Source organism: Felis catus, chromosome X (genome assembly GCF_018350175.1).
Source record: "Felis catus isolate Fca126 chromosome X, F.catus_Fca126_mat1.0, whole genome shotgun sequence".
In the NCBI taxonomy this organism is placed as follows: domain Eukaryota; kingdom Metazoa; phylum Chordata; class Mammalia; order Carnivora; family Felidae; genus Felis; species Felis catus.
Genome location: NC_058386.1, coordinates 42,831,056 through 42,858,239, shown reverse-complemented (window position 1 = coordinate 42,858,239; position 27,184 = coordinate 42,831,056). Strand labels below are relative to the sequence as shown.

Below are 27,184 nucleotides of genomic sequence, written 5' to 3'. Positions count from 1 at the left end.
TCATACCGTAGGACCGACCGGTCCTCCTCGCCCCAGACCTTGGGCTGTGTTTTCAGAGACACCGATCTTCCCGGAGCGCTCTCGCGGCCCCAGCCTTAGGACTGGAATGGCGCCTGGCGAGATTGAGGTTCGGCCGGCTGTATGCAGGCGCGCGCAACGAGTGGGGCGGGGGCGCGAGGGGCGGAGCCGCGGCCGCCTAGGCTGTTCCGACGATCGCGCGCCGCCCCCGCCGCGCCCCGCGCCCGCCCTTGTTAGCAGGCGCCTCCCGCCCCCCGCATTGCTGATGCTGCTGCTGGCAGACATGGACGTGGTGAATCAGGTACGCGTTCCAGCACCGAGGACAGAGCCCGCCGCTGTCCGGCTTCCCCGTCCGGATGCAGCGGATCAGGCGACTCTGAGAGGTGGTGGCCAGGGTCCTGGCAGCAGACACCCGGTCCCGGAGCTGGGGCTGGGGTCTGCGGCAGGCGAGGGAGGAAAGGGGAGGTGGAGAAAAGGAGTGAGCCCTTTGCCGCAGCGAGGGCCGTCCTCTCTGCCGCAGCGGGGTCCGCCAGAAGCTGGGTTCCTTATTGGCAACCGTGAGGAGAGGAGAGGAAGAGGGGTCTTGGGGCTAGGGTAGGGGCGGAGGGGGGCGAGGGGAGGAGGAGTGGAAGAAGATGGGGGTTGCTGTAGATGAGCTAGGAAATAGAGCGACAGAAGGCGTTGGGGCGGGGGTTGGGGGGGGGAGCTGACACCTGCCCCTCCCAGAGAAGGTACCCCAGTGAATGACCACCCTTTCCCCCAGAACAGACCAAGGGGGACGATCCAATTTTGCCTCTCCAAAGCTCCTACTCTCCCCTCCCCCAGCACATATCCAGTGAAGCCATGTCCCAGCCCTCCCCCACCTTAATCAGCCGGGACCCTCTCTGCCATCTCACTCTTCTTCACCACCTCAGAACCTCACCCCCTCTCTAACCAGTACCAACCCCTCCCCATCCTCATCACTTCAGACCCCCCAACCACCACCTGACTCACCTTTACCACTGCAGACCCCTCCCCCACCCTAGCCAACCTGATTCCCTCCCTGTTATGACTCACCTTCACCATCCAAGACCCCATCCCCCACCATAATGAACCCCAACTCCTTCCTCACTCTCTCCACCTGATCCTCTTCGCCATCTGACTCACCTTTACCGTTTCAGACCTTTTCCCCTTCCCCAGTTAGTCCTGACCCCATCCCCATCTTCCTCACCCTGAAAACCCTCTGCAACCTATCTCACTATCTCCCCTAACCCCCCCCCCACCAGTCCTGAACCCCAGGGGTCTTCTCTCAGAGACCCTGTGCTCAAACCTTCCCTTAAGTGTCACTTTCTCCTTCTCACTCCCTCTCCGAACATCACTCCCTCCTGGAGGTCACATGCCCTATCCCCAAGGGTCATTGCCTGGTGGCCTTGCCCCTCACCTCCCTCTCCATGCCCAACAACCCCACCCCCTCCCCACCGTTTCTCTCCTCAGCTGGTGGCCGGGGGTCAGTTCCGGGTGGTCAAGGAGCCCCTTGGCTTCGTGAAGGTGCTGCAATGGGTGAGTGTGGACTGGGCCATGAGGAGAAAGAAGGAGGTGATGGGGTCTGGAAGAGCAAGGGTGGAGTAGGGGTGGTGAGCACAGAATGGATGAGTAGGTGGGGGGTGGAAGAGGACAAAAGAATTGGCCTCCAGGGTGAAGTCCCAAGGGGTTGGGGCTAGAGAATCAATGGGCTGTGATGTGACGTCATGTAAGACCAAGGGGTACCCCCGTTGTAAAGTGGAAGAATGTGATGTCCTACCTCCTCCCCTGAGGTGAGAGAGGGGCAGGGGAGGTGGAGCCTGAAGCTGGTTGCTGCGGAAAAGATGCAAAGCCAGAGAAATCCAGGGACAGTGAAAGAGAATGAGAGGCAGGAAATGATGGAGACAGAGGTGGAAATACCAAGAAAAAAAAAAGATACAGAGATGAGAGAAAGTGGAGACAAACAGAAAGAGACAAAGAAAAGGGAGACAGAGATGCAAAGAGAAATAGACACAGGGAAAGTGGCAGAAAAATGGAATGGGGGAGAGATAGAAACAGAGAAAAAGAGATACTCAGAGGAAAGAGAAGAGGAGGAACTGAAAAGAGAGAGATACCACAAGGGAGACAGAGAGAGCATGATACCGAGACCAAGTCAGAGACGGAACAGGAAGATAGAGACAAACAGACCAAGGACATAAAGACACATAGAGATAGACATACATTTACACAGAGATAGAGAAAAAAGAGACATAAAAAGACACACATTGATGCTAGAGAGTCAGAGACAGAGAGAGAAACAGAGATACAGAGACACCTGAGAAAGAGAAACAGACAGATACTAAGAGAACTAGAGACATAGAGAACAAGAGACAGGCAGAAATACACAGAGAGACACAGAAATAGACTGAAACAGAAGGGGGGGGTCAGGGCACGGAGAGGTAGAGACTGAGAGAGACATTGAGAAAAAGACGGAAGAGATGGCCACACCCCTGTAATCAGCTTGTCCTTGGAGCCGATGAGCCCTGATTAAGGGGTGGGGGTGGGGATGGAGACTGGTCCATCTGGTGCTGCTTGTGCTGGGCCCTGATCTGTCCAGAGGAGGGCATCCCTATCCCACGTGTACACGGGATAACCATGGCCATCTCCATCCCTGCTGCCCAAGGTCTTTGCCATCTTCGCCTTTGCCACATGCGGCAGTTACACCGGGAAGCTCCGGCTGAGCGTAGAGTGTGCCAACAAGTCCGAGAGTGATCTCAGCATCGAGGTTGACTTCGAATACCCCTTCAGGTGCGCCCCCACCCTACCCCACCCCTGGAATCCCGAGAGAGAGAGGGTGGGGGTGGGGTGGGACTGGCCAACACCACCTCCCCAGTGGCTCCTGTTCAGCCCCCACCTCAGGGTACCACACTGGCTAAGGTCACTGTGCATGCACTGAGCACCTACTTTGTGCCTGGCACTGCTCTGGACATCTAGATGTGTGGTGAGCCAGACAGGCCTAGACTGTTGCCCTCTGGCTATGTTCTAGTGAATAGGGAGGGGCAGGAGACCGGTAATAAACAAGATCATATATATATATATATATATATATATATATATATATATAGCCTTAACGCAGTAGGTGCTCAATTAATGTCAGCCAATCTTATTTAATTCCCATTCGTTTTTTCCATACACATTTTTGAGAACCTATTGCATGCCAGTTTCTGCTCAAAGTGCTGGGGACCTAATGGGAAAAAACAGACCTAGCTTCCTACACTTATGGAGCCAAATTATAACAAATAAATTGCTAGAAAGGGATGATTGCAGATTGGGAGAAATTCAAAGAAGGGAATCCTTGTGCTGGGTTTTATAACAGAGAATGATGAGTGGGTGCTAATTAGCTATAGGAAATGACTAAATCCAATTAAGCAATTCTGATATTTACTGAGTTGTGTGCACCAGGTGCTAGGTACATGAGGGCAAGCATAAGCAGGCAAAGTCACTGCCCTCGCGATGCTGCTTACCTCCTGGGTGGGTGGGAAGACAGAGACCCACAGACACAACTTTAATAGAGACTTTTGAGGCTCCTCTACTACTTAGACAAATCACATAACTGCTTTGGGTCTCAATTTCCTTGTCTGCAAAAGCAGATAATAATACCCACCTTACAAAGTTATGATGAATATTAAGTAAGTTAATACTTGGAAAGTGCTTAGCACAGTGCCGGGAATACAATAAGTGCTCCATGAGTGTTTTTTATTTTTATTTTTTTATTTGAGAGAGAGAGAGTGTGTGTGTGCGTGAGCAGGGGATATGCACAGAGAAAGAGAGAGAGAGGGAGAGGGAGAGAGAATCTTAAGCAGGCTCCATGCTAAGCACAGTGCGCAATACGGAGCTGGATCCTACAACTCTGGGATCATGATCTGAACAGAAACCAAGAGTCAGACGCTCAACTGACTGAGTCATCCAGGTGTCCTGCTCCATGAGTGTTTGTTAAAATAAAGAAAATAAATACATTTATTTATTAGGAACTCAGGAAAGAGGTCAGGGATTGAGTTGGAAATTGGGCATTTTTTGAGCACTAAGGATAAATGTAGGCTCAGGGAATCACCCAGGGTGAGAGGGAAGAGTGGAGAGAGGAAACCCAGCACAGGCTGTGAGGAATGGTTGAAAGAAAAAGAGGCACCAGGGAGGTGCAGCCCGAGGGGCAAAGGGGAGCAACAGGAATCCACTGGTTCACAGAAGCCAGGCAAGAGAGTTTGGGGAAAGAGGAGTTGGCAGCATGGGATACTGCTGGGGGCAGGCCCTTTGGGAATCCAGAAGGCCACAAAAACTGGTGCCCCCCCCCCCCGATTGCTCCCACACCTAGGACCTCCAGTCCTGAAGATATGCCTTTTACCCACAAGTCTCCTGGAAAAAAAGTCTTTGCCCTGGTCCCCCTAACCGACCCCCACTTCCCTTATAATCCCCCAAGAACCCCTCAGGACACCCCCCCCTCTACCAACCCAGCCTACTAGGAACCCAGAAACACAACCCAGATTCAACTCTTAGCTCTGTCACTTAGCAATTATACAACCTTGGGCAACTTAACATAACCTTGCTAAGCCTCTGTTCATCTGTAAAATGGGTATAATAATGCCTGCTTTAGAGAAGTGAGGGCGGGGAGGAGGGTCATTAAATGAGTCAATTATCTAAAGTGCCTTGTAGGTGATCAATAAGTGCAAGCCCCTTCACTCAGAACCTTTGCTACACAAGGAGCCTAGCACCATTTGCTCAGTCTCAGGATCCTGCCCCCCAGTCTGAGACCAAGGATCTGGAACCATACCTCAGACCTTCTCCCTAAACACGTTTTCTCCCTATGACCCCTCCTCCATTACACCGCAGGAAAGGTCCCAGGATACCTTCCCAATCTGCCTCTCCCCACCTCGCACACATACATTCTGTTTGTTCCAGGATCTCTTCCACCCTCCTGTCTTTCTGTCTGTCTCCTGCTTTGTAGTCTCTGAGCTTTCCTCTGCTATGCATGTTTCTCTTCTCTTGGGGACCTGAAGTGAGGTAGGGAGAAGAGTCAACACGATGTAGGGAAAAACACAGGGTTCAGATCCCAACTGCACCATTCTCTCTCCAGCTGTGTGACTTTAGGCAAGTTAATGCGCTTCTCTGAGCCTCTGTACATTTCATTTGATACACATTTACTGAGCACCTACTATGGAGAAAAATGGAGCTAGGAAGGGGGCTAAGGCGTACTGGGAGGGAATGGCTCCATTTCATTTTAATAGTGAGAGCAGGGAAGTCCTCACTGAGGTGACAGTTGAGCAAAACCTGAAGGACATGAAGGGAGTAATACATGAAGATATCTAGGAGAAGGACATTCCAGTGCAAAGATCCTGGGGTGGAAGGGTGCCTGGTATGTTTTACAAATAATTAAGAGGTCAAAGTGCCTGGGTTGGAGGAGGGGATGAGTAAGACCCATTTCACCAGGATGCTGTGAGTAATCAGTAAAATGTGACTGGAATACAGTAGGTGCTCTGTGACTGGTTACTTCCTCCTCTTCCTTCCTGGGACCTTGTCAGAATCTGGGGAACCCATGGCTGGGTAGGGGGAATGAGAGTGTTCTTAGGGTCTGGGCCACACCTGCCATCTCTCCACAGGCTGCACCAAGTGTACTTTGATGCACCCACCTGCCGAGGGGACACTGACAAAGTCTTCCTGGTGGGAGACTACTCCTCATCAGCCGAATTCTTTGTCACAGTGGCCGTGTTTGCCTTCCTCTACTCCATGGGGGCTCTGGCCACCTACATCTTCCTGCAGAACAAGTACCGAGAGAATAACAAAGGACCCATGATGGTAAGCCCACACCGCCACTCAAATGCAGGGGCCAGGGGGACATGAAGGCTCAGGGACACCACCATGTTCACAGGCCACACCAAACCCAGACAGTCCCACATGCAAGCAGTCACCATAACAGCCACAGATGTTACTGCTGCTGAGGCTGTGAGCATAAAAGAAACCAAATCATAGAATGACAGGGACACACTCATAGCCCACACAGAATCCAAGACAGGCCTACACCTGGAAACCCACCACCTCACACACAACCACACAGTCTAGATCAAAGAAAGGTGCACAGAGGTTCACTGTGACATTCATGCCTGTCACTGTGCCACCAGACACACTGATTCCTACACAGCTGTACTCATACACCCTCACCCCAGACACAAAATGACACAGATTCCCACATTCAGACAAAAGCATGAAGACACACTACTTTCCACAGATTCGGAAACCATCCCACAAAATCCCCCTACGCCCACACCCACACATCACAATTACACTCCCACATCCTCTGTGTCACACACACACACACACAAGCCCAAGCTAGGAATGCTCACCTTCAAGTGAGTATTGGTGGCTTCAGAGCTCAAAAGGTAGAGGAGAGACAGGGCTTTTCTGAAGGACACCTCCCCCTCCCCAAGAAAGCCTGTGATCTGAGGAGGCCCCACAGCATGACATGAAGCGGCCCACTCACAGCGTTGTCTGCCTCTCCTCTGTCTGTCCTAGGACTTTCTGGCCACGGCAGTGTTCGCCTTCATGTGGCTGGTTAGCTCATCAGCATGGGCCAAGGGGCTGTCAGATGTGAAGATGGCCACTGACCCAGAGAACATTATCAAGGGGATGTCTGTCTGCCATCAGACAGGGAATACATGCAAGGAGCTGAGGGACCCTGTGACCTCTGGCCTCAACACTTCAGTGGTAAGCCCTGGGAAGGTTACTGGGATGGTGGGCCAGCTGGGGAAGGAGGCTGGGAAACCCACTGTCTGGCATGGGGAGTAGTGGAGAGAGAGTATGAGAGGAGAATTCAGAGGAGATCCAAGAGGGCTCCCTGGAGGAAGCATGCCAACAACAGTGCCTTAAAGGATGAGATAGAAATTTTAACCACTGCGATACCCCAAATAATCCCCAAGAGGGGAATATAAGACCTTCTGACCGATTAGGTTAGGGAGATCTGGATCCCAGGCCCAGCCTAGTCATGTAGAATCTCTGACGACTCAAGAAGGCCTTGGGACCTCAGTGTCCTTATACAGTATGCAGAATGAGAGTAACTTGAAATGTTTCCCACTTGGACGCCCCCTACTGGCCGGAGTCAAACTGTCTGAGTTTCAATCCCAGCTCTGCCACCTGTGAGCTCAAAACTAGTTACTCAGCAGGGGTGTCTGGGTGGCGCAGTCGGTTAAGCGTCCGACTTCAGCCAGGTCACGATCTCGCGGTCCGTGAGTTCGAGCCCCGCGTCGGGCTCTGGGCTGATGGCTCGGAGCCTGGAGCCTGTTTCCGATTCTGTGTCTCCCTCTCTCTCTGCCCCTCCCCCGTTCAAGCTCTGTCTCTCTCTGTCCCAAAAATAAATAAACGTTAAAAAAAAAAAAACTAGTTACTCAGCATCTCAGCCTCAGTCTGAGCATGTAAATTGAAAACTAGTACGAGGTCCTGCTCCAAAGTTGAGTATTTAGCAAACTAATAACAAAGTGTTTAGAAAAGGGTCTGGCATGTGGTAAGTTGTGTACAAGTGTTACAGATGCTAAGATTCCAACTTTTTTCTGTTGCTTGCTGGGTGTGAGACCTTGAGCATCTTAGCCTCTAGAGCTGGGCCCCAGTTTCAACTATAAGGAGGAGATATTACTTCCTGCGCCAAAATTGAATTATATTACATATATTTAAGTTCTATATATGTGTTTTAATATAAAAGTACATATTTATATATGTTGTATGTGTATATACATATATTTGCATATACATACCTATGTGTGTATATGCATCTATTAGTGGTATACCTACATATTTAATAAAAATTTATACTTAGCATTTTACTATATTACAAATTTATATTGTTTACCATATTTTATACATGTATAAATATATATATGTAACAGTGATGTCAACATCCCCGAGAATCTGAATTCTAACACGTCTCATGCCCCTGCACCCCAGGTGACTTTTCTCCACATTTACGTTCATGCCCCAGGACTCTACAGGGTCCGAGTTTTAGAAACCACCACCCTTCGGGAGGCCCAACACGCGCAGTCTCGATGTTCCCCAGGGCCAAGTCAACGGACGCGCGGTGCGACAGCAGGGCTTTGTCTCCCCGCAGGTATTCGGCTTCCTGAATCTGGTGCTCTGGGTCGGCAACCTGTGGTTCGTGTTCAAGGAGACAGGCTGGGCCGCCCCATTCATGCGCGCACCCCCTGGCGCCCCTGAGAAGCAGCCAGCGCCCGGGGACGCCTATGGCGAGGCGGGCTACGGGCAGGGCCCCGGCGGGTACGGGCCCCAGGACTCCTACGGACCCCAGGGTGGCTACCAGCCCGACTACGGGCAGCCCACCGGCGGCGGTGGCGGCGGCTACCCACAGGGAGACTACGGGCAGCAAGGCTACGGCCCTCAGGGTGCGCCCACCTCCTTCTCCAATCAGATGTAGTCTGGTGAGTGACTGGCGGGCGGTGCGGCCAAAGAGGGTATAGGAAAGGAGACGGGCGGGTCAGTAAACCAATAAGAGTCAAGAATAAGTGATTCGTAGATGCAGGGGAGTTGGAAGAGCCAACAGAGAGGCGGAGCTACACGCTAAGGACGAAAAACTAGCCAATAAATGAAGAGCAAGAGAGTGGTGCTTGAAGATGGGCAGAATGAAGAACCAATGGGAGAAAAGTAGAAGTGCCTCTCTGAAGGGAATGGCAGGGAGATTTGCACAGTGTAGGAGCTACGGTGGGAAGAGAAGGTGGGCCTTAGAACTGCTTGATAAGCCAATATGTTAGGATAAGGCAGGTAGATGGTGACGGTAAACAGGCTTGGGTCATGAAGGTCAGACAAGCCCACCAATCCCAGAGGAAGTGACAGATCTGCCACTTCTCCCCAACCCTAGTGGTGAGGGAGGTGGTGTGGAATTTCACAGAAGGAAAAGGGGGCGGCGAAGGCAATGCGAAAGCTTGCGGGCCTTTTTGCTGGGCCTGAAAAGGGAAGTGTGATTTCCTCACGTAGGAGGGAAGGAAATGGGGAGAAGAGGCAGGGGGATGGCAACACGTGGGTGGAGGTAGCTTCTTGCACTTGGCCAGTATGGAAAGGATAGGGAAGAGTTTATTAGGTACCTCACATCTAATTCATCAAAAAAACCCTGTTGACTCTACCTTCAAAATATATCCATAATCTTCCACTTCTCACTGTCCTCTCCGAGCCTGGACATCTTCATAGCTTTCCACCCACGTTCCCATTCTGTTCTACTCACAGCATTGGGAGGGATCCTGTTAAATTCTAAATCAGGACACTGCCCTCCTGTGCTCAAAGCTCTGCCTGGGCTCCCATCTCACATTAAAAGCCAATGGCCTCACCAGGGTCTACACAAAGCCTTACCCATCACTTCTCTGACCTCCTGCTTCCTACCACTCCCCACCCCCAATTCTGTTCCAGGCACAATCCAACTTCAGGACCGTGGTACTTGCTCTCCCCCTGGAGTTTTGCACCCACATACCCTGATAACCTTACCTGGCCAGCGGCTTACTAGTCCCCTTTCTAAGTTTTTTTACATTTATTTATTTTTGAGAGACAGAGAGAGACAGAGCACAAGTAGGGGAGGGGAAGAGAGAGAATGAGACACAGAATCCAAAGCAGGCTCCAGGCTCTGAGCTGTCAGCACAGAGCCCAATGAGGGGCTCAAACTCACAAACCGGGAGATCATGACCTGAGCCGAAGCCGGACACTTAACCAACTGAGCCACCCAGGCACCCCAAGTCCCCTTTCTTATCTCTTTTAGTATCCCGTGCTTTTCTTTATCACAGTCCATGATTATTAGTTCATATGTTTATTGACTATCTCTTCCACTAAACTAGGGGATGTCACCATGACTTATTTATGCTGTACATATATCAGAGCCCTACTAATGTTAAGAAACATTTATTGAAGAAATAATAGAAACAACATGAGATATTTTACTCTCATTTTATGCTTCTCTGCTCAAAATCTTCCCATGACTTACACCTCATCCAGAGTCAAAACTAATGTCCTCCCAACCTAGTCCACAAGGCCCTATACGACCCCATTACCTACCTCTCTGACATCACCTCCTCCCATGCTCATACCACTCGAGCCCCACAGACCTCCTTGCTGTTCCTCAAACACACTAGACATGGTTCCACTCCAGGGACTTTGCACTGGGTGTTCCCCCTGCCTGAAATGCTCTTCATTCCAGTTATCTGCATGGCAAATTCCTTCACCTCCTTAATTCTTTATTCCAATATCACTTCTTAAATGAAGTCTTCTCTGACTACCCTACTTATGACAGCAACATTTCTTCCCCTGTTGGTACTCCTAATCCCCCTCACCCTGGTCTACTTTTTGTTTTTACATTTCCCTTATTATCTCCTTATGTCATCCTACAACTCACTTATACATTTTCGTTATTGTTTGAAGTCTGTCTCCTCTGCCACAATGCAAGCACCACAAAGATAAGGATTTTTGTTTTGCCCAATACAGTTGATCACCAATGGCTAGAACATTACCTGTAAATGGACTTTTGGGGGTTGGGGGAGGGGTGACCATAATGTCTTTGATACTTAACCTAGTGGGCGCAAGGTATATCTTCCCAATAGGAGCAGCTAGGGGACTATGAGTGAAGGAAGAAGGAAGAAAAAGCATGGCAGACAGAGAGTAAAGCCAAGGTGGAGGCATAGAAGCCCAGCCCCCCTCCCTAAGGGTACAACCTAAGTCTGGACCCCCTCTCCTTTCTGTGTCTTTTGTCTCCACAGGTCAGTGCAGCCCGGGAGGACCCCATGGGTGGGCAAGAGCTCAGAAGCCCTGCCCCCCTTCCCACCCCTACACCCCAGGTCTCCGCCCCTCAAGCCAGGAGACTCTAACTCTCTTTGCTGTTTATATATATATATATTATATATAAATATCTATTTATCTGTCTGAGCCCTGCCCCCACTCCACACCCCTCATGCATTAGGGGCCTGACCTTGAGTGGGCCCCTCTCCTACCCTCACTGCTTCCCTTGTATCCCTTGGCCCCTCTCTGTTCTCTGGCCCTGTGCCCTGAGGTTGGGGGACTCTGAAAGGGGGACAGGGAAAAAACAGATCTCAGCTATGTGGGGAGGGTGGGTGTGACTTCAGATTCTCTCCCCTCTCTCCCTTCCCTTCTCCCAACTTGGCCTGGATTCCTCCAGCAATGCCTGGACAGGGGCCATTAGGGGAAATTCAAACCTGAGAGGGGATAAAGGTAGACTGGTGGACTTGAGATGCAAGGTGGACTTGGAGAGGAGCTCTGGGGTGGAGAGGACTAGTCAGCCATACTGGATCTGGAGTCAGAAGAGGGATGCCCTAGGGCATTCTGGAGTGGGTCTTGGAAGGAGGCTGAGGGCATGGTTCTAGAATGGGTGGAGCCTTGAGTGAGGCAGGGGTTGGGCCCCAAGAGTGGGCAGGGTTTGGAGTAGGACAGGATTTTGTGTAAGGGGTGTGACTTGGAACCTGGAGACTGCATTTGGAAGATCATTGAGGGCATGGTTCTAGAGGGGTGGGGCCTGAATCCGGTAATGGGGAAGGCTCCAAAGTGGGCAGGTCTTGTGTTGGGACCGGTCTATGGAAGGGGTGTAACTAGGAACATTCAGGAGAATGAGTTTGATTCTAAAGGGGATAGATCTTGTGCAAGGGAAGAAGTGGGATTCAGGAATGGGCTAAGCTTGAGGTGAGGTCATGGTCTGGGTTCTAGGCAGGGCAGGGCTTAGAGTGGGTGTTCATGGTGGTTTCAGAAGGGGCAGCCCACCCTAATGGAGCAGTGAAAAAATATGTTTTAGAGTGGGAAAGTTTGGCAGTTGGGGGGGGGGCAGGAATATCCCTGGCCAAAGCTGGGGACTGAACTGGCCTGGGAGGAGCTAAGAGGTATAGCTTGGAGGGTAAGGGGTGGGACCCAGAGAGAAGCATCCTCCACACCCTTGCCCACCCCCATGATGGACAGCTAGGTAATCAGAGGACAGAGCCAACATGTCTGTGGGGCCAGCCCACCCTTCTTCCCCTTTCCTTGCCTCCTCCCTCCTTCCATACCCCCACCCATCCTGGGGTGGTTGGAGACCCGGTCTGGAGTCCCTATCCTGCACCCACTGCTGTGTCTGTGACGTCGGTAGTGCCTGTGATTGTGTGTTGCCACTTTGTCTGGCTGTGGTCCCTCCCCCTCTCCTCCAGACACCCACCCTTTTCCTTGCCCTTCAGTATTGTTTGAAGACCTCCCCAAGGAAGAACAAATAGGATTAATTCTCCTCCCCTAAATAAACTCCTCAACCACCTAGTCCACCTGGCTCTGATTTCTCAATGTGTCTTTTTGGGGGGGCAGTGGTGGGGGATGAGAAGGACAGATGGGGGAGAGGTAGAAAGAGGAAGCTCCGCCCCTGACCTGCTGGACCTGCCATTCAAGTCACCCATCATTTTAGGTCCCTCCAGCAGTGTTATGCCAAGCCACATCCTCTGTGAAGCCTCTCCTGTTGATCACTTTAAGTCACACTCTAAGTAGTCCTGCCCAGTGTCCCACTACTGGCAACCAGCTGAATGCTCTTTCTATGGTTCAGTTCTAATTCTGGTCCACTAGCCACTCTCCTTCCCAGACTCCGTGGAACCCTGTCTTCAAACCCCAAATGGTCTGAATAGAACCCCTACACTTAATAGGGAGACTTCTCTCTACCTAACCCACCTCATATTCTTCAGACTCTGCTTTCTTGACATTTTCTTCCTCTGCCCCAGATGGAGAACTGGGAGACCCAATGGGCTGCAAGGCCAGGAGGCAGGGCACTGGGATGACTCATTAGTTCATTCATTCACTCATTCCCTGGCTACTCCATGGGGCAGGGAGGGGCGGGAAGTGACTGGGATGTGCATATTGGAGCTGGGTATGGATGAGGTCCCCTGTGCCCATAATAAAAGGCCCAGCTGCCACCGCCACCTTGCCTAATTAGAAACCCCTGCCTGGTACCTGAGTCCTGACTGCCGGGTCAGGGACCCCCTCCTCCCAGCCCTGAGGGGCCGTGAAGCCTGACATGTGAAGGAGAGACTCCCAGCTATGGACTGAACTCAGGGAAAGGGATATCTAACTGGGGAGAGAAAAATGGGAGCCAGGGGGGGAAGGCTTTAGTATCTATTTCTCAGGATTTAGGGGACAAAACAGCGGGCCTGTAAGGAAGGGGAGGGAGCGGGGAGTAGGGCCTCCAAACCTGGCCTGTGACTTTAACCTTCTCCCCATAAATATCAAATGGTCCTGGCTCTGATAGAGTTTTGGTGTGGGGGGCTATGGGGGTGAATAAGAGTTAGTTCTCTGATGGTGGTGAGGGAGCACCAGCTGGGACTGCGATGGGCTTGGGGATCACACTTGCAGCATTCACTGGGGAGAAAGAGACCCTCAGAAGATCACCAGTGGGGAGGGGGCCAAGAGGTGGCTTTAACCCCTCCTCCCAATAACATCCAAGATAAATGGACATGAAACGCCAGTACAAGTACCCTAGCTCACCACTCCTTGCAGCCAGGTGGCCACTTCCAAGTTCCCCTCCCCCGCATTCCCCCCCCTCCCGCCTCTTCAGGCCCTAAAATATTCCGTGAGAGGCCATGTGTTACCCTGAGGTTCTGGGAGGCGTGCCTTCTGAGGCCTGGTTTTGGCTCCGGGCGGGAAAGCTGGGGAGCTCTCCTGTACGGCGCTCCTGGGCTGCGTGCCCCTCACCTCTAGGCAGGGGGCGCCTTGGCCCAGGAGTGAGTGCAGGCCCAGGAGCGGGCGGTGCTTGGCGCGCTCCTCCCATGCCGGTGTCAGATATACGGAACAGATCTCCCAGGCCGGACGCGCGGTGGCCTGACGGCCCGTGAGGATTCCATCGGCCTGACCCTGCCCGGCTTGACCCTGCCCGGGCGCGCCATGTTCGCGCGTGGGTCCCGGAGGCGCCGCTCCGGTCGCGCGGTGAGCGATACTCGGGGCAGCGGTGGGAGTCAGGGGTAAACTGAGGCCCAGGAGAGGGGGCAGAGGATAGGGATAGCGAGGAGGCGCGCCACTGAGGGTTTGGGAATCCCCATCTCCAGATTCCCAGAACAGACGGGCTGGGGCTGCTGGAAACGTGTGGATGAAGGAACGTGGAGATCTGGCGGCAGATGCTCCCTAATCGCCTCTCTGCACACTTCCATCAGCACCCCAGGACCTGGTGGTCCTCTCGTGTGAATTCTGGGAGGGGATTCTGAGGGCCAAAAGACTGGATCATGGAGTCCTGAATTGAGTAAGGACCTCCTGAGCATCTGAGGGAATCTTGTACCTTGGCAGAAAGTGATCTTAGGGGTGAGGTCCTACACTCCTGAGGTGCCTAAATACTAAGGGTCCAGGGATTTGGATTTGGAGTTAGAGGGCTTCCAGGCTTCTACCTGAGCCAGGAGCTTTTTGACCTCCTAGATAGTGGGGCTGCTCTTCCTTTGGAGGGGGTCTTTAAGTGGGATCTGGGTTTGGTGGTCCAAAGGACCAAAGGCCAAGACTTCTTGGGGTGGGGATTATTGAATGGATCATGGGCCTCCTGAGATCCTGATCCAGTTCCTTAGGTATGAAAGGGGGGAAGCCAGGGTTTGGGGGAAGGGCTTCGGAAAAGAGGGACAGGGTTCATGTGGGGATCCCAAGTGAGGATGGGGCCTCAGACTCCTACCCTGTGGAATTGGAGTGCTGCTGGCCTCCTGGATGGAGAAGGGGCCAAGATGAGGCCTGGGAGGGACACCCGGATTAGAGTCTCGGTGCTCTGGTGTGGAGAGTGTTCTGAGTTCTGGGGGAGGTGTTTGAGGCCTGGAGGAGTCAGAGGCTGGTGGGAGGTGTCCAAGGCTGGGTGAGGGGGAAGGGAATTCCCTGAAAAGGGGTATATAGGAAGGTGGCCTCAACTTCCCCGCCTCTACCTCAGTTGTGTCCTCCTCTCCTGCACTCCCGGCGCTGTCCCAGCCTGCCCACCGCTGCCCTGGTGGGACAGGCCCTGGCGTGCGGTCGCGGGCCTGGGAGTGGAGAGGCGGGCGTTGACTTCTCTCTCCCCGCCCCCGCACCTCGTCTGGTACCGCGTCTGCCCTCACCCACTTCAGCCTCCAGAGGCGGAGGACCCAGACCGCGGCCAGCCCTGCAACTCCTGCAGGGAACAGTGCCCCGGCTTCCTGCTGCACGGCTGGAGGTAGGTGACCATCTGAGGGCCTTGTCTTTGTCAGGGCCCCGTCCTCAGGGGAACCCCCAGAAGCTCAGGCCACACCCGTAGGCTTGAGCTTAGTCCATGGAAGCAGCTCAGTTGGGGCAATAGCCTTACGCTCAGACTCAGGGCCCCACCCCCTGACTCATTCCCAATTGTCCAGTTCCCAAGAAAACTCCACCCACTACATAGCCCCGCCCCCCAGAAGTGTTCTCGCCTGGCTGCCAGTCCATCCCTAGGGAAGTCCTCAGTCCCAGGGGCTGAGCAGCATCCACTGACATCCAGCCCCTCTCAGACTCAGAACTCTTCTCCCAGACCCAGTGTCCTATCCTCCACCTGGAGCCCTGTACCCAAAACGTCTCGTGAAATCCCACAGAACCCACAGCCGGCACACTCAGGCCCTACCCACAGGCTCAGAGCCCCCACCCGCCCACAAGTTCAGACCCAGCACAGGCTAGAGCCTGCCTCTAGGAAAAGTTCCCCCACAATATCCAAAGCCAATCCTGGAAAGAAACCTCTGAATATGTAACTCCAATCTCAGACTCAGAGCCCCACCTTTATTCAGGCCCACTGCCAGGACAGTCTGACTGAGTCCCAGAGATAATAGTCAGGGGCCACAGCCCCACCTGCAGTTCACAGCCACTCCCTCTGCTCCTCTCTCACCCACAGCAGTCCCACCCCTGGGCCCAGAGCCCTGTCCTGGCTTAGAGTCCTTGGGTGACGATAATCTGTATGTCCCTGCCCCTTATTTGTACTTCCTTGGGGCTGCCAAAGGGTCCAAGTGAGCTACTACGCCTTAGTAATTGACACCCTTCCCTCTCCCTCAGAAAGATCTGTCAGCACTGCAAATGCCCGAGGGAAGAGCATGCTGTGCACATGGTGCCTGTGGATCTGGAACGCATCATGTGTCGGCTAATCTCAGACTTCCAGCACCACTCCATCTCCGATGATGACTCTGGCTGTGCCTCGGAGGAGTATGCCTGGGTGCCCCCTGGTCTCAAGCCAGAGCAGGTGACCAGAGGCTGCCACCTGCTCCTGTTCTCCAGTGGATGCACACACATGCAGGCACACACATATACAAACCTATTTGTGGGACCACACTAGGGTGTGTGGTCAAATTGCATGTATCCTTCTGACCCCTATGTAATCTCACAGTGGTCGGCCCCCCACAATTCTCAGGGAACCCTGAGTGATCATTGAGTGGGTTAATTAGGGCATGTTCACCCCACTCCTATTCTATCTCTTAACTCAGGTCTTATCCCAGCACTTCATTCACCACATCACCATTAATTAATTCATTCAACAAATAGTTATTGAACACCTACTGCATCCCAGACACTGTTCTAGGCACTGAGGACACAGCAGTGAACAAAACACAAAAAAAATACATCCACCCACATGGAAGTTAGATTCCTAAAGTGAACAACAGCCAATATAAACAAACCTATAAAAATATGTCAGATGGTGTAAGGACTATGCAATAAAAAAAGCAGGGAAGGAGTAGAGAGAAAGTTAGAACTGTAAATAGGGTGCCCAAGTCAACCTCTGTGAGAATATGATGTTTGGGCTTCCTGAAGGAGGTAAAGAAGTAAGCTATGCAGATACCCAAGGGTAGAGCTATCCAGGCAAAAGGAAGAGTTGATGCAAAGGCCCTGAGGCAGCAGCATTCTTGGCACATGTGAGGAACAGTGAGGAGACAGTGTAGCTAGAACAGTGAGTGACTGGGAAAGTGGGGGGAGGTGAAGTCCAAGAGGTGGAGGGGGGTCATGGAGAAGACTTGGACCTCTACTCTGAGTGAGGGGGAAGCCACGAAAGTGTTGTGAGCAGAAAGGGATGTGGTTTGTTTTAGGATTAGCAGGATCCCTCTGACTGCTGCGTGTAGAACAAACAAGGAGTAAGGCTGGAAGCGGGGGGGGGGGGCAGTGAGGGAGAGGCTACTGGAGTAGTCCTGTGACTGATGACAATATTGGCAGTATAAGTAGCAAGTGGTGATCAGATTGCAGATGTTTCGCAAGCAGAGCTAAGAGGATTTGCTTGTGAATATGTGAGCGAGAGGAGTCAAAAATGACCTCAAGGATGGATGGATTAACTGATGTGGGACCGGCCAAGGCCGGAGCAAGTTGAGAAGTAAGAACATAAATTTGGGTTTGGCCATCTGGAGTTTGAGATGCCTGTTAAAGGTTTGAGTGGCCATGTTGCTGGGATCTCAGGGGAGAAGTCACAGGGCTGGAGGTATGCATTTGTGAGGCATTAGCCATGACGTGGTATTCATAGCCATGAGGTTGGACATGATTCCCAAGGGGCTGAATGTAGAGAGAGTCAAGAAACCCAAGGATGAGCCTGAGAACCCTCCCACATTTGGGGCTCAGCTATTTGAGGAGGAACCAAAAGGGAGACAGAGAAGGATCAGCCAATAAGGTAGAGGAAACCCAAGACAGTGTAGTGTTCTAGAAGCCAAGGGAACAAAGTGTTTCCAGGATAAGGGAGCGATCAACTGTGTCCAGTGCTACTGAAGAGTCCAGTTGTTATAGGGCCTGAGACCTGAACAATGATTTTAATGGTGTGCACCTTGTCAATGACCATGACAGGAACAGCTTTGGAACAGGGGCAGGGATGGAAGGGGTGGGGAAGCCTGACTGAGGTCGGGTCTGGAGACAATGGGAAGAGAGGAAGTGGACACAGTGAATGCACCCAACAGCTGTAAAAGGAAAGAGAATGATGGAAAGGAAAGTGGGGTCAAGACCTGAAAGAACTTACAGTGTATTTGGGGGGTGATGGAAATGATCCAGACTGTAGGAAGGGGAGATGGAGAGTGTCACTAGACATTCCCTTGTGATGACTTTAATTTTCTCAGAGAAGTAGGGTCCCACCATCTCACTGTATCACAACTCACCCCTAGTCTCAATCATTGTCTCCCATTCCCCGTGTCCTCCCAGGTATACCAGTTTTTCAGCTGCCTCCCAGAGGACAAGGTCCCCTATGTCAACAGTCCCGGGGAGAAATACAGGATCAAGCAGCTGCTGCACCAGCTGCCCCCACACGACAGTGAGGTGAGGAGAGAAAAGACAGGAAGGGCATGCCAGGTCGGGGTGGGGGTGGGGGGCACAGCCTGAGCAAATGCTAAGCAGCTAGAAAGAAATGGACAGGGCCAGGGGCACCTGGGTGGCTCAGCCAGTTAAGCATCCAACTTCGACTCAGGTCATGATCTCACAATTTTGTGAGTTCCAGCCCCGTGTTGGGCTCTGCGCTGACACTGCGGAGCCTGCCTGGGATTCTCTCTCTCTCTCTCTCTCTCTCTCTCTCTCTCTCTCCCTCTCTCCCTGTCTCTCTATCCCTTCCCTGCTCACACTGTCTCTGTCTCTCTCAAAATAAATAAATAAAACATTTTTTAAAAAAGAAATGGACAGAGTCAGAGGAGGAAAGGTAAGCTGATCTGAGGTCTGGACAGACAGGGACAATCAGGACATTCCTTGGCAAAACCACAGCTGAGCCTCGGGAGAAGAGGTAAGGGGTGGGAATTTCAGGCAGGAAGTAACATCTATAGAAAGACCTAGAAGTGAACTCTGAGCTGGGATGAATTCTGGAAGGTGGGGAGGGGCAGGCATCGTGGGAGGTACCTGGAAGACCTTCCTACCCCAGGCACAGTACTGCACAGCACTGGAAGAGGAAGAGAAGAAAGAGCTCAGAGCCTTCAGCCAGCAGCGGAAACGAGAGAATCTGGGGCGCGGCACTGTGCGCATCTTCCCCTTGACCATCACTGGAGCCATCTGTGAGGAGGTGAGCAAGGGAGGGCCTAGGTGAGTGAGTAGTGCCTTTGTTCCAGGCCCTGGTAAGATGAGGCCTGCCACTTAAGCCCTAGTGGTCTGTCTCTAATGTCCCCTCTGGTGGATGGGGTCTTTTCCTCCTATCCCACTGTTAGGCATGGACCATCCCTTGCCACCTCCCTGGCCAGCAAGGTCTGTCTGTAGGACCCCCTGGTGGACAGGGCCTGTTCCTCCCATCTCACTGTTAAGTGTGGTCTGTCTCTCGGGAGGCTCTAGTGGACCTTCTCTATTAGTTCCCTCCACGCAGTGGATGTGAGGTGTGGGCTGACTCTCTGGTCCTCTTGTGGTTGCAACATGTCCTTAAGAACTGACCCCCAGTAGCAGGACCTGTCTGTAGGGCCCAGTGGTGGGTCAAATTTATCTTCAAGGCCCCTCCTGGTAGGTAGAGCCTGACCCTAAGTCCTACTGTTAGGATCTAAAGTGAGGTTCGTCACTAAGTTTCCCCCACTGGGCCAGGCCTATCTCTTTGATTTCCCCAGCTCCCTAAAGCCAAGATTTGCCTTTAAGGCCACCCATGATTAAAAGGGCCTGTCTCTATGGTTTCCCCCAGGAGGAGGGTCAGTCTCTAAGGTACCCTCCCCTGTAGGCAGGACCTGTTTCAAAGTTACCCCACTGGTGGAACCAGTCACAGAGGTCTGCCATGGGGATGGCCCAAGTGCGACCTGCATGACTTGGCTGACCCCATCCATCTGACCATCTTGGTGGCAGTGTCTATCTGTCATTTGGCAGTGCGGGAAGCAGATTGGAGGTGGGGACATCGCAGTGTTTGCCAGCAGGGCAGGCCTGGGTGCCTGCTGGCACCCACAGTGTTTTGTGTGCTCCACGTGCCGGGAGCTGCTGGTGGACCTCATCTACTTTTATCATGCTGGCAAAGTCTACTGTGGTCGTCACCATGCTGAACGCCTGCGCCCGCGCTGCCAAGCCTGTGATGAGGTTCGTGCCTCTCTACTCAGGGGTGGGAGTGGAGAGTGGGCAGGGCCACGGGCAGGCCCCTCTGATGGCCAAGGTGGCCTGTGTTCCCCCCCCCCCCCCAGATCATCTTCTCCCCTGAGTGCACCGAGGCTGAGGGCCGGCACTGGCACATGGGTCACTTCTGCTGCTTTGAATGTGAAGCATCGCTAGGAGGGCAGCGCTACGTCATGCGTCAGAGCCGCCCCCACTGCTGTGCCTGCTACGAGGCCCGCCATGCCGAGTACTGTGATGGCTGTGGGGAGCACATTGGTGGGTGAACGTGACATTGAACAAGGGGACAGATGGACAGCTGGGCCACAGCACCACCCCAGCAGGATCCTCCGTTAACATTCCATGCTTTCAGTCTAGTGCCAGGACCAAAGCCCTATACCCTTCACTGCAAATCTCTCACCGGTATCCCCCGTTATGCCGTACTTTCTAAACCCCACCTGCACAACACTAGGCACCACGACACATCTAGGCCCACTTCCAGAGTTCCGTCTAATTCCCAGCCCCTCCCCCCTCCTTTAGTCCCTCATCCAAAGCCCAACTCCCCCAAGCTGTGCCCTATTCTGTAAAGATTCCTCCTACCTTCTAAACCACACCCTACCGTCTAAGACCCACTCCTTTCCTACCAAGGCCCCGCCCTACCTTCTAAGCCCTGTTCCCACCACCCTGGTCTTTTCATCAGGTCTGCCTTCTGCACTCCATGCACCAGAAGCCACTTCTTAAAGTTGAAGCCTGACCCACATCTTAGAGTCCAATGCCAAACCCCAACTCTGGGAGGGAGCACCCTAGGAAAGAAAGGGAAGGAGGAAACAGTTTCCAGAAAAGAAGGGATGACGAAACTCAGGGCAAAGCCCAAAGCTCGGGTTTCCTGCTTTCTCCAGAGAAGAGCCCCATTCTGAAGAGTTGGGGGAAGGAGGGAGTCTTGGGACACCCTGCCTTAGATTCCCTGCCTCTTCCCAAGAAGGGCCCATTCAGAACGGGTGGGGATATGCCTGATGACCCTGCCTCAGCTTCCCCCTTCTTCGGTCTCTGCAGGCCTGGACCAGGGGCAGATGGCTTATGAGGGCCAGCACTGGCACGCCTCAGACCGCTGCTTCTGCTGTAGTCGCTGCGGGCGAGCCCTGCTGGGCCGCCCCTTCCTGCCACGCCGCGGCCTAATCTTCTGCTCGAGAGCCTGCAGCCTGGGGTCGGAGCCCACGGCTTCTGGGTCCGGCCGCCGTAGCTGGAGCGCGGGCACGGTCCCCGCGCCTCTTGCAGCATCCACGGCCTCTTTCTCTGCTCCGGAGGAGGCGTCCGAGACCTCCACCAAAGGCACCAGCACGGAGCCGGAGCCTGGTGAGCTAACCCTCGAGCCACGCCCAGCCTCTAGAGCCACGCCCAGCCTCTACTCGTCCCTCCGCCTCAACCCTTGGCCCCCTGAGTTCAATTCACCCAGGCCCTTCACCTGGGGCATCCCCGGCACCGCCCCATCTCAACCCTTGTTCCATCCCCAAACTAGGTCTCGTCTCCAGCCCAAACTACACCCCCTCGTGAACCCTGGTTCCTCCCCGCTCAGTTACAAGGCCAGTCCCCTAGCCTCAACTTGTTCCTGCTTGACCCTGAGTTGTTCTTCCTTCCAAACCCTCTACCCTCCACCCTCCACGCCCAGGCCCCGCCCCTATCCTAAGGCAAATTTGGTCGGCTTTAGCCCATGCCACGCCCCTTCTATCAGAAGCCTAGCTCCCATTCCCTCCACCCATAGCCTGCCCTAGGCCTCATATTGCCCAAATTCCCCACCTTGCTGCCCCTCTCCGACCCCTGTTTCCACTTTCCCAGTCCCGATGGGGGAAAGCAGAGAAAGCCTTTCCACAGGCCTCCCCTGGGTGGTTGGGGGCGGGGGGAGATAACAGGGAGTTGCTCCATCTCTCTTTTCAGTTACAGGCCCCGAGGAGCCAGCCCGCTTTCTGAGAGGGGCCCCCCACCGCCACTCCATGCCAGAGCTGGGGCTCCGTAGTCCCCCCGAGCCACCCCCAGGACCCCCCAGACAGCCAGACCCGAGCTCGGAAGATGGTGCCTTTGGTCGCCAGAGCACCCCTCGTGTCAGCTTCCGTGACCCTCTGGTGTCCGAGGGAGGCCCGCGGCGGACCCTGAGTGCGCCCCCAGCCCAGCGTCGCAGGCCACGCAGTCCCCCACCCAGGGCCCCCACCCGTCGTCGCCGCCGCCACCACCACCACCACAACCACCACTATCACCGCCGCCAATCTGGCAGATATCGCCACCACCAATGTGACTTGGGATCAAGATCGGACTCAGGATCTTGTTCCAGCTCACCTTCTAGCCCCAGTTCTGAGTCCTCAGAGGAGGATGGCTTCTTCCTAGGGGAACGCATCCCGCTGCCCCCGCATCTGTGCAGGCCCCGGCCTGCTCAGGACAATGCAACTGGAACCCCTAAATCCCCATCTCCACAGCTCTCCGGGAACTCGCGCCCAGGGATGCCTCGCCAGGCCAGAGACAAGAACTGCATCCTGGCTTGAAGGCAGTGTAGTCCTGGAGGGCTCCATTCTCAAGTCCAAGTAGATGATCCCATCCCCCAACCTAAATCATAAATCCCCTTCCTCCTTCATCTGTTTTTTGTTAATGGAGTAATTTAATATTTGTTGTAAAACAGGTGTGGCTTCTTTACCTCCTTGCTCCAGCTGTCCTCCTCCCCAATTTTGCCCCTCCTGATGCTTGAGATTTATCCACATTTGATCAAAGGATTAATTTATTCATTACCATATGTTCTAACAATCTCTTTATTTATCCCTCCACAGAACCACCCACACTGAGGAGTTTTTTTGGTGTGGGTCACAACCTGGGACCTAAAATCTCAAATCTGAGGCTCCCTCCTCCCTCATTTTGTGGCTTAAGTGGGTCCATAGTCCAGGCAGAACAGGTGTCTCCTTTTGGATACTGCAGAAGGAAGGGGGACATAGGCACACCCATAAAAATGGCCACACCCAGGAGGGATTGGCAGGTAGGAAAATAGATTCTCCCGATAAAGGCACTTTTACTTCAAATAAGGGACTGGGAGTTGGCTGGGAGTGCTGTAGGAGCAGGAGGGAGTTATTTCCATGGAAGTGTTATTTGCAGGTTGCAGAGAGAAATGAAGGGAGTTCACCTACACCGGGCCATCTGCAGGGTCTGCAAGTGAGGAAAAGAGAGGAAAGCATTGGCTGGATTCATACGCCTATTTACAGACAAGAATACTGAAGCTTATGGTACTTACTGGCACTAAAGCCATCAGTACCAATAAGGGGCATTCATGCCCTTGGGAGACCCCTTTCCTTCTCTCCTCAGCCCCCTAAGCAACACTCCCCCCCCAACACACACACACTTACCAGTAGGGGCTGCTGTATGTCTTTGCTGCCGCAAGGGGAAAGTGATGTAGGCATCATAGCCAAAGAGGCATGAGACAATTAGGCCCAGTACCTGAGGGTGGAGATGGGAGTAAGTGAGGTTGGATTAGGTTGGTCAGCCTACTCAGGCTTTTGCTTCTTTGTCCACCACCTCCAATGACTGCCCAACACAGGGATGGTGACTAAAACCCAGATCAGGAAGCCAGAGAGCCCCAGGGAAAGACCAGGAGACTGGAATCTACCCTACCCTCCCTCCTCCTAGACCATCCCAACACAGGAAACCACATGATGGCCCCACATGTTGGTGGCACTATTCACACTGTACATTTGAGACAAAGTTCTAGCAGATGATAGTCTAATGTATTGACAAAGGGGCCGCCTCTTTGCTCTTCCCACAAAGGTCCCTGTGTTGGACAAAGTATGGCCTTTCACAGCAAATGGTGATCTTGGGAGGAAAACCAGGGCCTGGGCCAGACTTTCCTGTAGGCTCTGAGGACAAGTGTGGCCTGCTAGGGGTCACACGCTTTCTAGCAAAAACAGGGGCAGAAATGGCCCCTGGATTCTCAAACCCCTCTCTCTTTACTTTAGAGCTGCCCCTGCAGCTTTTACCCCTGCGATGATTTTGGAGGCATTTCCTCTCTCAACCAGGACAACAATGGAGGTGATCAGGTAGAGGATGGCCGCTATGAGGGTTCGGAAGAAATCCTGTGAGGTGTAAAGAGAAGAGGGAAGTCAGCATCCAGAGTTACTGGGACCATCCCACCTGCCCAGGTCCCTCCCTAACCACGCCATTTTCAGCCCCCTTCTCACACTCCAAGGCCAGTTGATGATCTGTATCTTAGTGTGCAGGTCACACATGTAGATGACAAAGAAGATAGTAGCAAGGATCATTTCAACCACCGACAGGGAGGAGTATCCCGGTGTGGAGGCACTGAAGCAGATCAGAATCACCAAGCAAAATATCTGGAAGGATGACAGGGGAAAGGGGGCCTATGATCAGTGCCCATCAGGGCTGAGGGGATTGATTTAAACTGAAGGTCTCAAACTCAGATGCCTACCAGGACTGGAAAGGTGACAAATAATAATCGCTAAACATTTATTGTGTGCTCATTGTGTCTCAAAGGTTCTTCTAAGAGCTGTACAAATATTAATTTACTTAATTATCACGACAACCTAATGAGCTGGGTACTATTAGTATCTTTATTTTACAGGTGAGAAAAGTGAGCTCCAGAGAGGTTAAGTGACTTGCCCAGGGTCACCTAGCTAGTAAGGGGTAGCGTTGGGTGCCTCAATTTCGCCCCTTTTCCCTTCCAGCATAGGGGCGGGCTGCTGGGAGTGGTGCAGCCAGGTGTTTTGTGAGTACGGCTGGCGCCAGCTTCAGGGCCTTGACAGGGGCGGGACCTGCGGTTCCCTCGGCAACCCTTTTGGGAAGCGGTGAGAATGACACCGGAGGGGCAGGGCTGTGTTAAAGGCGTCGCACCCCTTTTACAAGTGAATCAAAGGCGGCGCCCACTTTGAGGGAGGTAGGAAACCCAGGCTCCTGAGCGGCCGGAATAGCTAAGGACCTCCGACCCGACCACAGAAGGGTGAGGAAGAACTGGTAAAAGGCGGACCGCCCTACCCCAAAGGACCAGCTCTCAGGGCCCCACCCCAACAGGCCCCGCCCCTGGGCTCCCGGCCAGCCCGCCCGCCTGTGCCCAGGCCGCACCACGCCCTGCCACGGGAGGCCCCCCACCTCCCAGCCCCCTAGGATCCCTCGGTTGAGCCCACCGATGTGTCCACGCGGTCTCCCTCCACAGGGCCCCACATACGCTCTATGGACCCCTTGCGTCACCCCGTGGCCCAGCAGCTCCTGACCACCTTCTCCAAACCCCACGGACTCGCCCCGAGCCCCCAGTCTCGGGCCTCTGCCACTAAGTCACCCACCCTCGCCTCACTGGGGAGCGCCTCCGGGCCCACGTCTGCCTCACCTGGGGTCGCCGGGCTACGCGTGGTCCAGCCACCCCACCCCGCCTTTGCCCACCCGCCTATCCCGGGACGCTCACAATCTCAGCCAACAGGAGAATTCCTTTTCGGGTGCGCGAAAAGTTGGTGCAGGCGGCCCAGCAGCCGGGAGCCGAGAGGCGCTCGGAATCCGCCATGGGGTGCGCTGGAGTCCCTAGGGGCGCAGAGTATCTACTTGCTTGCCCGTGGATTGGGGGACGCTGCACACCCTGCCGTCTTGCCCGCCGTCTGGACGGGAAGGGGGCCCCCGAGGCGAAGGAGGGAGTGAATCACCTCGCAGAGCAGAAGCGGGCGGGGCCGGAGGGGGCCGGGCCAGGTGGCTGCCGCCCCGGAAGCCCCTTTGCCCCGCCTGCCAAGGATACTCCCCGCCTGGCTCATAGCCCCCAGGGCGCCCCACCTCCAGAGGCGCCAGCCTTTGAGGCTTGGCAGTGCGGGGTACCAAGTGCGGTAATGGCAGTAATGGCGAGACCTTTCGCGCTTTCAGAATAGGAATGCTTTCGGTGCTGACTCAATTCGGAACCGCGGGGATCTGGTTTTGGTGGGAGGAGGGGAGGGGGAGGTATGACTCCGTTTCCTTAGCTGTAAAAATGACTGAGGGCATGGTTAAACCCATGTGTGTTTCCAGAATTCTGAATATTTCGGATCTGAGTTGTGTTTCTTGACACTCTCAGAGAGGTTTGAGGCTGCTCCGTTAAAAAAAAAAAAAAAAACAAACACCTTAATATTTCTTCAAGAAAAGGTGTGGATGTCGTTTACAGTAAGTGGGATAAGTCAGAACTGAAAATTGTGCCTCGTTAAGTCAGGTCAGGTTTTGTAACCAAATGGTTCCCAACATGTGCTTTTTGGACTTCGGAATTTCGGATAAAAGATCATGGTTGGTGGAATAAACCTCTTAGCAGTGATGGAAATGAGACTGTGCTAGCGCACCGGCTAAAAGAGAACAGGGCTTGGTGAGCATCAAGCTGCTCAGTAAATCGGGACAGATATTAACAGTGTCACAGCCCAGGGTCTGATTCTCTGTTCTGCAATCCTAGGGAAGCCCTGGCCCTAAGTGCTGGGCCTCCATTTCCTGGTTCTAAGGAGAGCAGCTACCAGCACAGCCCTTGATGAGGAATGGGGAAGGAGCATGGATTTCTTTTTTTTTTTCTTTTTTTTTTTAATTTTTTTTCAACGTTTATTTATTTTTGGGACAGAGAGAGACAGAGCATGAACGGGGGAGGGGCAGAGAGAGAGGGAGACACAGAATCGGAAACAGGCTCCAGGCTCTGAGCCATCAGCCCAGAGCCCGACGCGGGGCTCGAACTCACGGACCGCGAGATCGTGACCTGGCTGAAGTCGGACGCTTAACCGACTGCGCCACCCAGGCGCCCCGGAGCATGGATTTCTTTATTGCTGGAAGTTTGACAAGATGAGAGGAAGGCTCCTGGGGTGCCAGTCTGGGTGACAATGCTGATGACATTTGATGTGTGTCATCCTAAGTGAGCAATTTCTCCTGACTCAGCCTTGATTTCTGCATCTGAGACATGCACCTGGTCACAGGAATCTGGATATCCATGGAGATGTGCTGAGGATCACACTATCCAGACTGGACTTGGTTTTATTCTCACCTCATTTTAGGAGGGAAGAGTTGTGGCTGGAAGGCCAGGACAGTTCAACACAAGGACCTGTCTGTACCCCCAACCTGGGGCCCCTCAAAACCAAGGAAGGGGCACCCCTCTGTCAGTCCAAATTGCTGAGAGTGGTTGGGTGGTGGAAGGAATGAAGCACATTTCTCCCACCCCGAGTGTGTGCTTTTAACTTTGTGAGGACATGTCTGAGAT

The 27,184-nt window shown here is 53.4% G+C and overlaps 3 protein-coding genes across 4 annotated transcripts; 2 read left to right on the top strand and 1 right to left on the bottom strand.

Moving 5' to 3' along the window:
• Positions 1-228: 228 nt before the first annotated feature.
• Positions 229-12,312, top strand: SYP (synaptophysin). Its single transcript, XM_011291702.3, has 7 exons — positions 229-319; positions 1,492-1,557; positions 2,681-2,805; positions 5,649-5,844; positions 6,559-6,750; positions 8,141-8,468; positions 10,782-12,312. Exons 1-6 carry the CDS (start codon positions 284-286, stop codon positions 8,462-8,464), a joined length of 939 nt encoding a protein of 312 aa, XP_011290004.1. The 5' UTR covers positions 229-283; the 3' UTR covers positions 8,465-8,468; positions 10,782-12,312.
• A 1,492-nt stretch (positions 12,313-13,804) lies between these two features.
• PRICKLE3 (prickle planar cell polarity protein 3) lies at positions 13,805-22,736 on the top strand. 2 transcript variants are annotated; one of them, XM_004000512.4, is made up of 9 exons: positions 13,805-13,959; positions 15,102-15,187; positions 16,027-16,210; positions 18,136-18,249; positions 18,839-18,976; positions 19,753-19,956; positions 20,058-20,244; positions 21,019-21,318; positions 21,898-22,736. In XM_004000512.4, the coding sequence occupies exons 1-9, from the start codon at positions 13,918-13,920 to the stop codon at positions 22,494-22,496; spliced, it is 1,854 nt and encodes a 617-aa protein (XP_004000561.1). In that variant the 5' UTR covers positions 13,805-13,917; the 3' UTR covers positions 22,497-22,736. The 2 variants fall into 2 exon arrangements, with proteins under 2 accessions (XP_004000561.1, XP_023104787.1); XM_023249019.2 differs by lacking the exon at positions 13,805-13,959 and having other exon boundaries at positions 15,104-15,187; positions 16,031-16,210.
• Positions 22,737-22,739: 3 nt separating this feature from the next.
• On the bottom strand, positions 22,740-25,652 carry PLP2 (proteolipid protein 2). Its single transcript, XM_004000511.6, has 5 exons — positions 25,406-25,652; positions 24,171-24,323; positions 23,970-24,065; positions 23,343-23,433; positions 22,740-23,145 (listed from the first exon to the last, which is right to left on the bottom strand). The coding sequence occupies exons 1-5, from the start codon at positions 25,499-25,501 to the stop codon at positions 23,123-23,125; spliced, it is 459 nt and encodes a 152-aa protein (XP_004000560.1). The 5' UTR covers positions 25,502-25,652; the 3' UTR covers positions 22,740-23,122.
• Between the last annotated feature and the right edge of the window lie 1,532 nt (positions 25,653-27,184).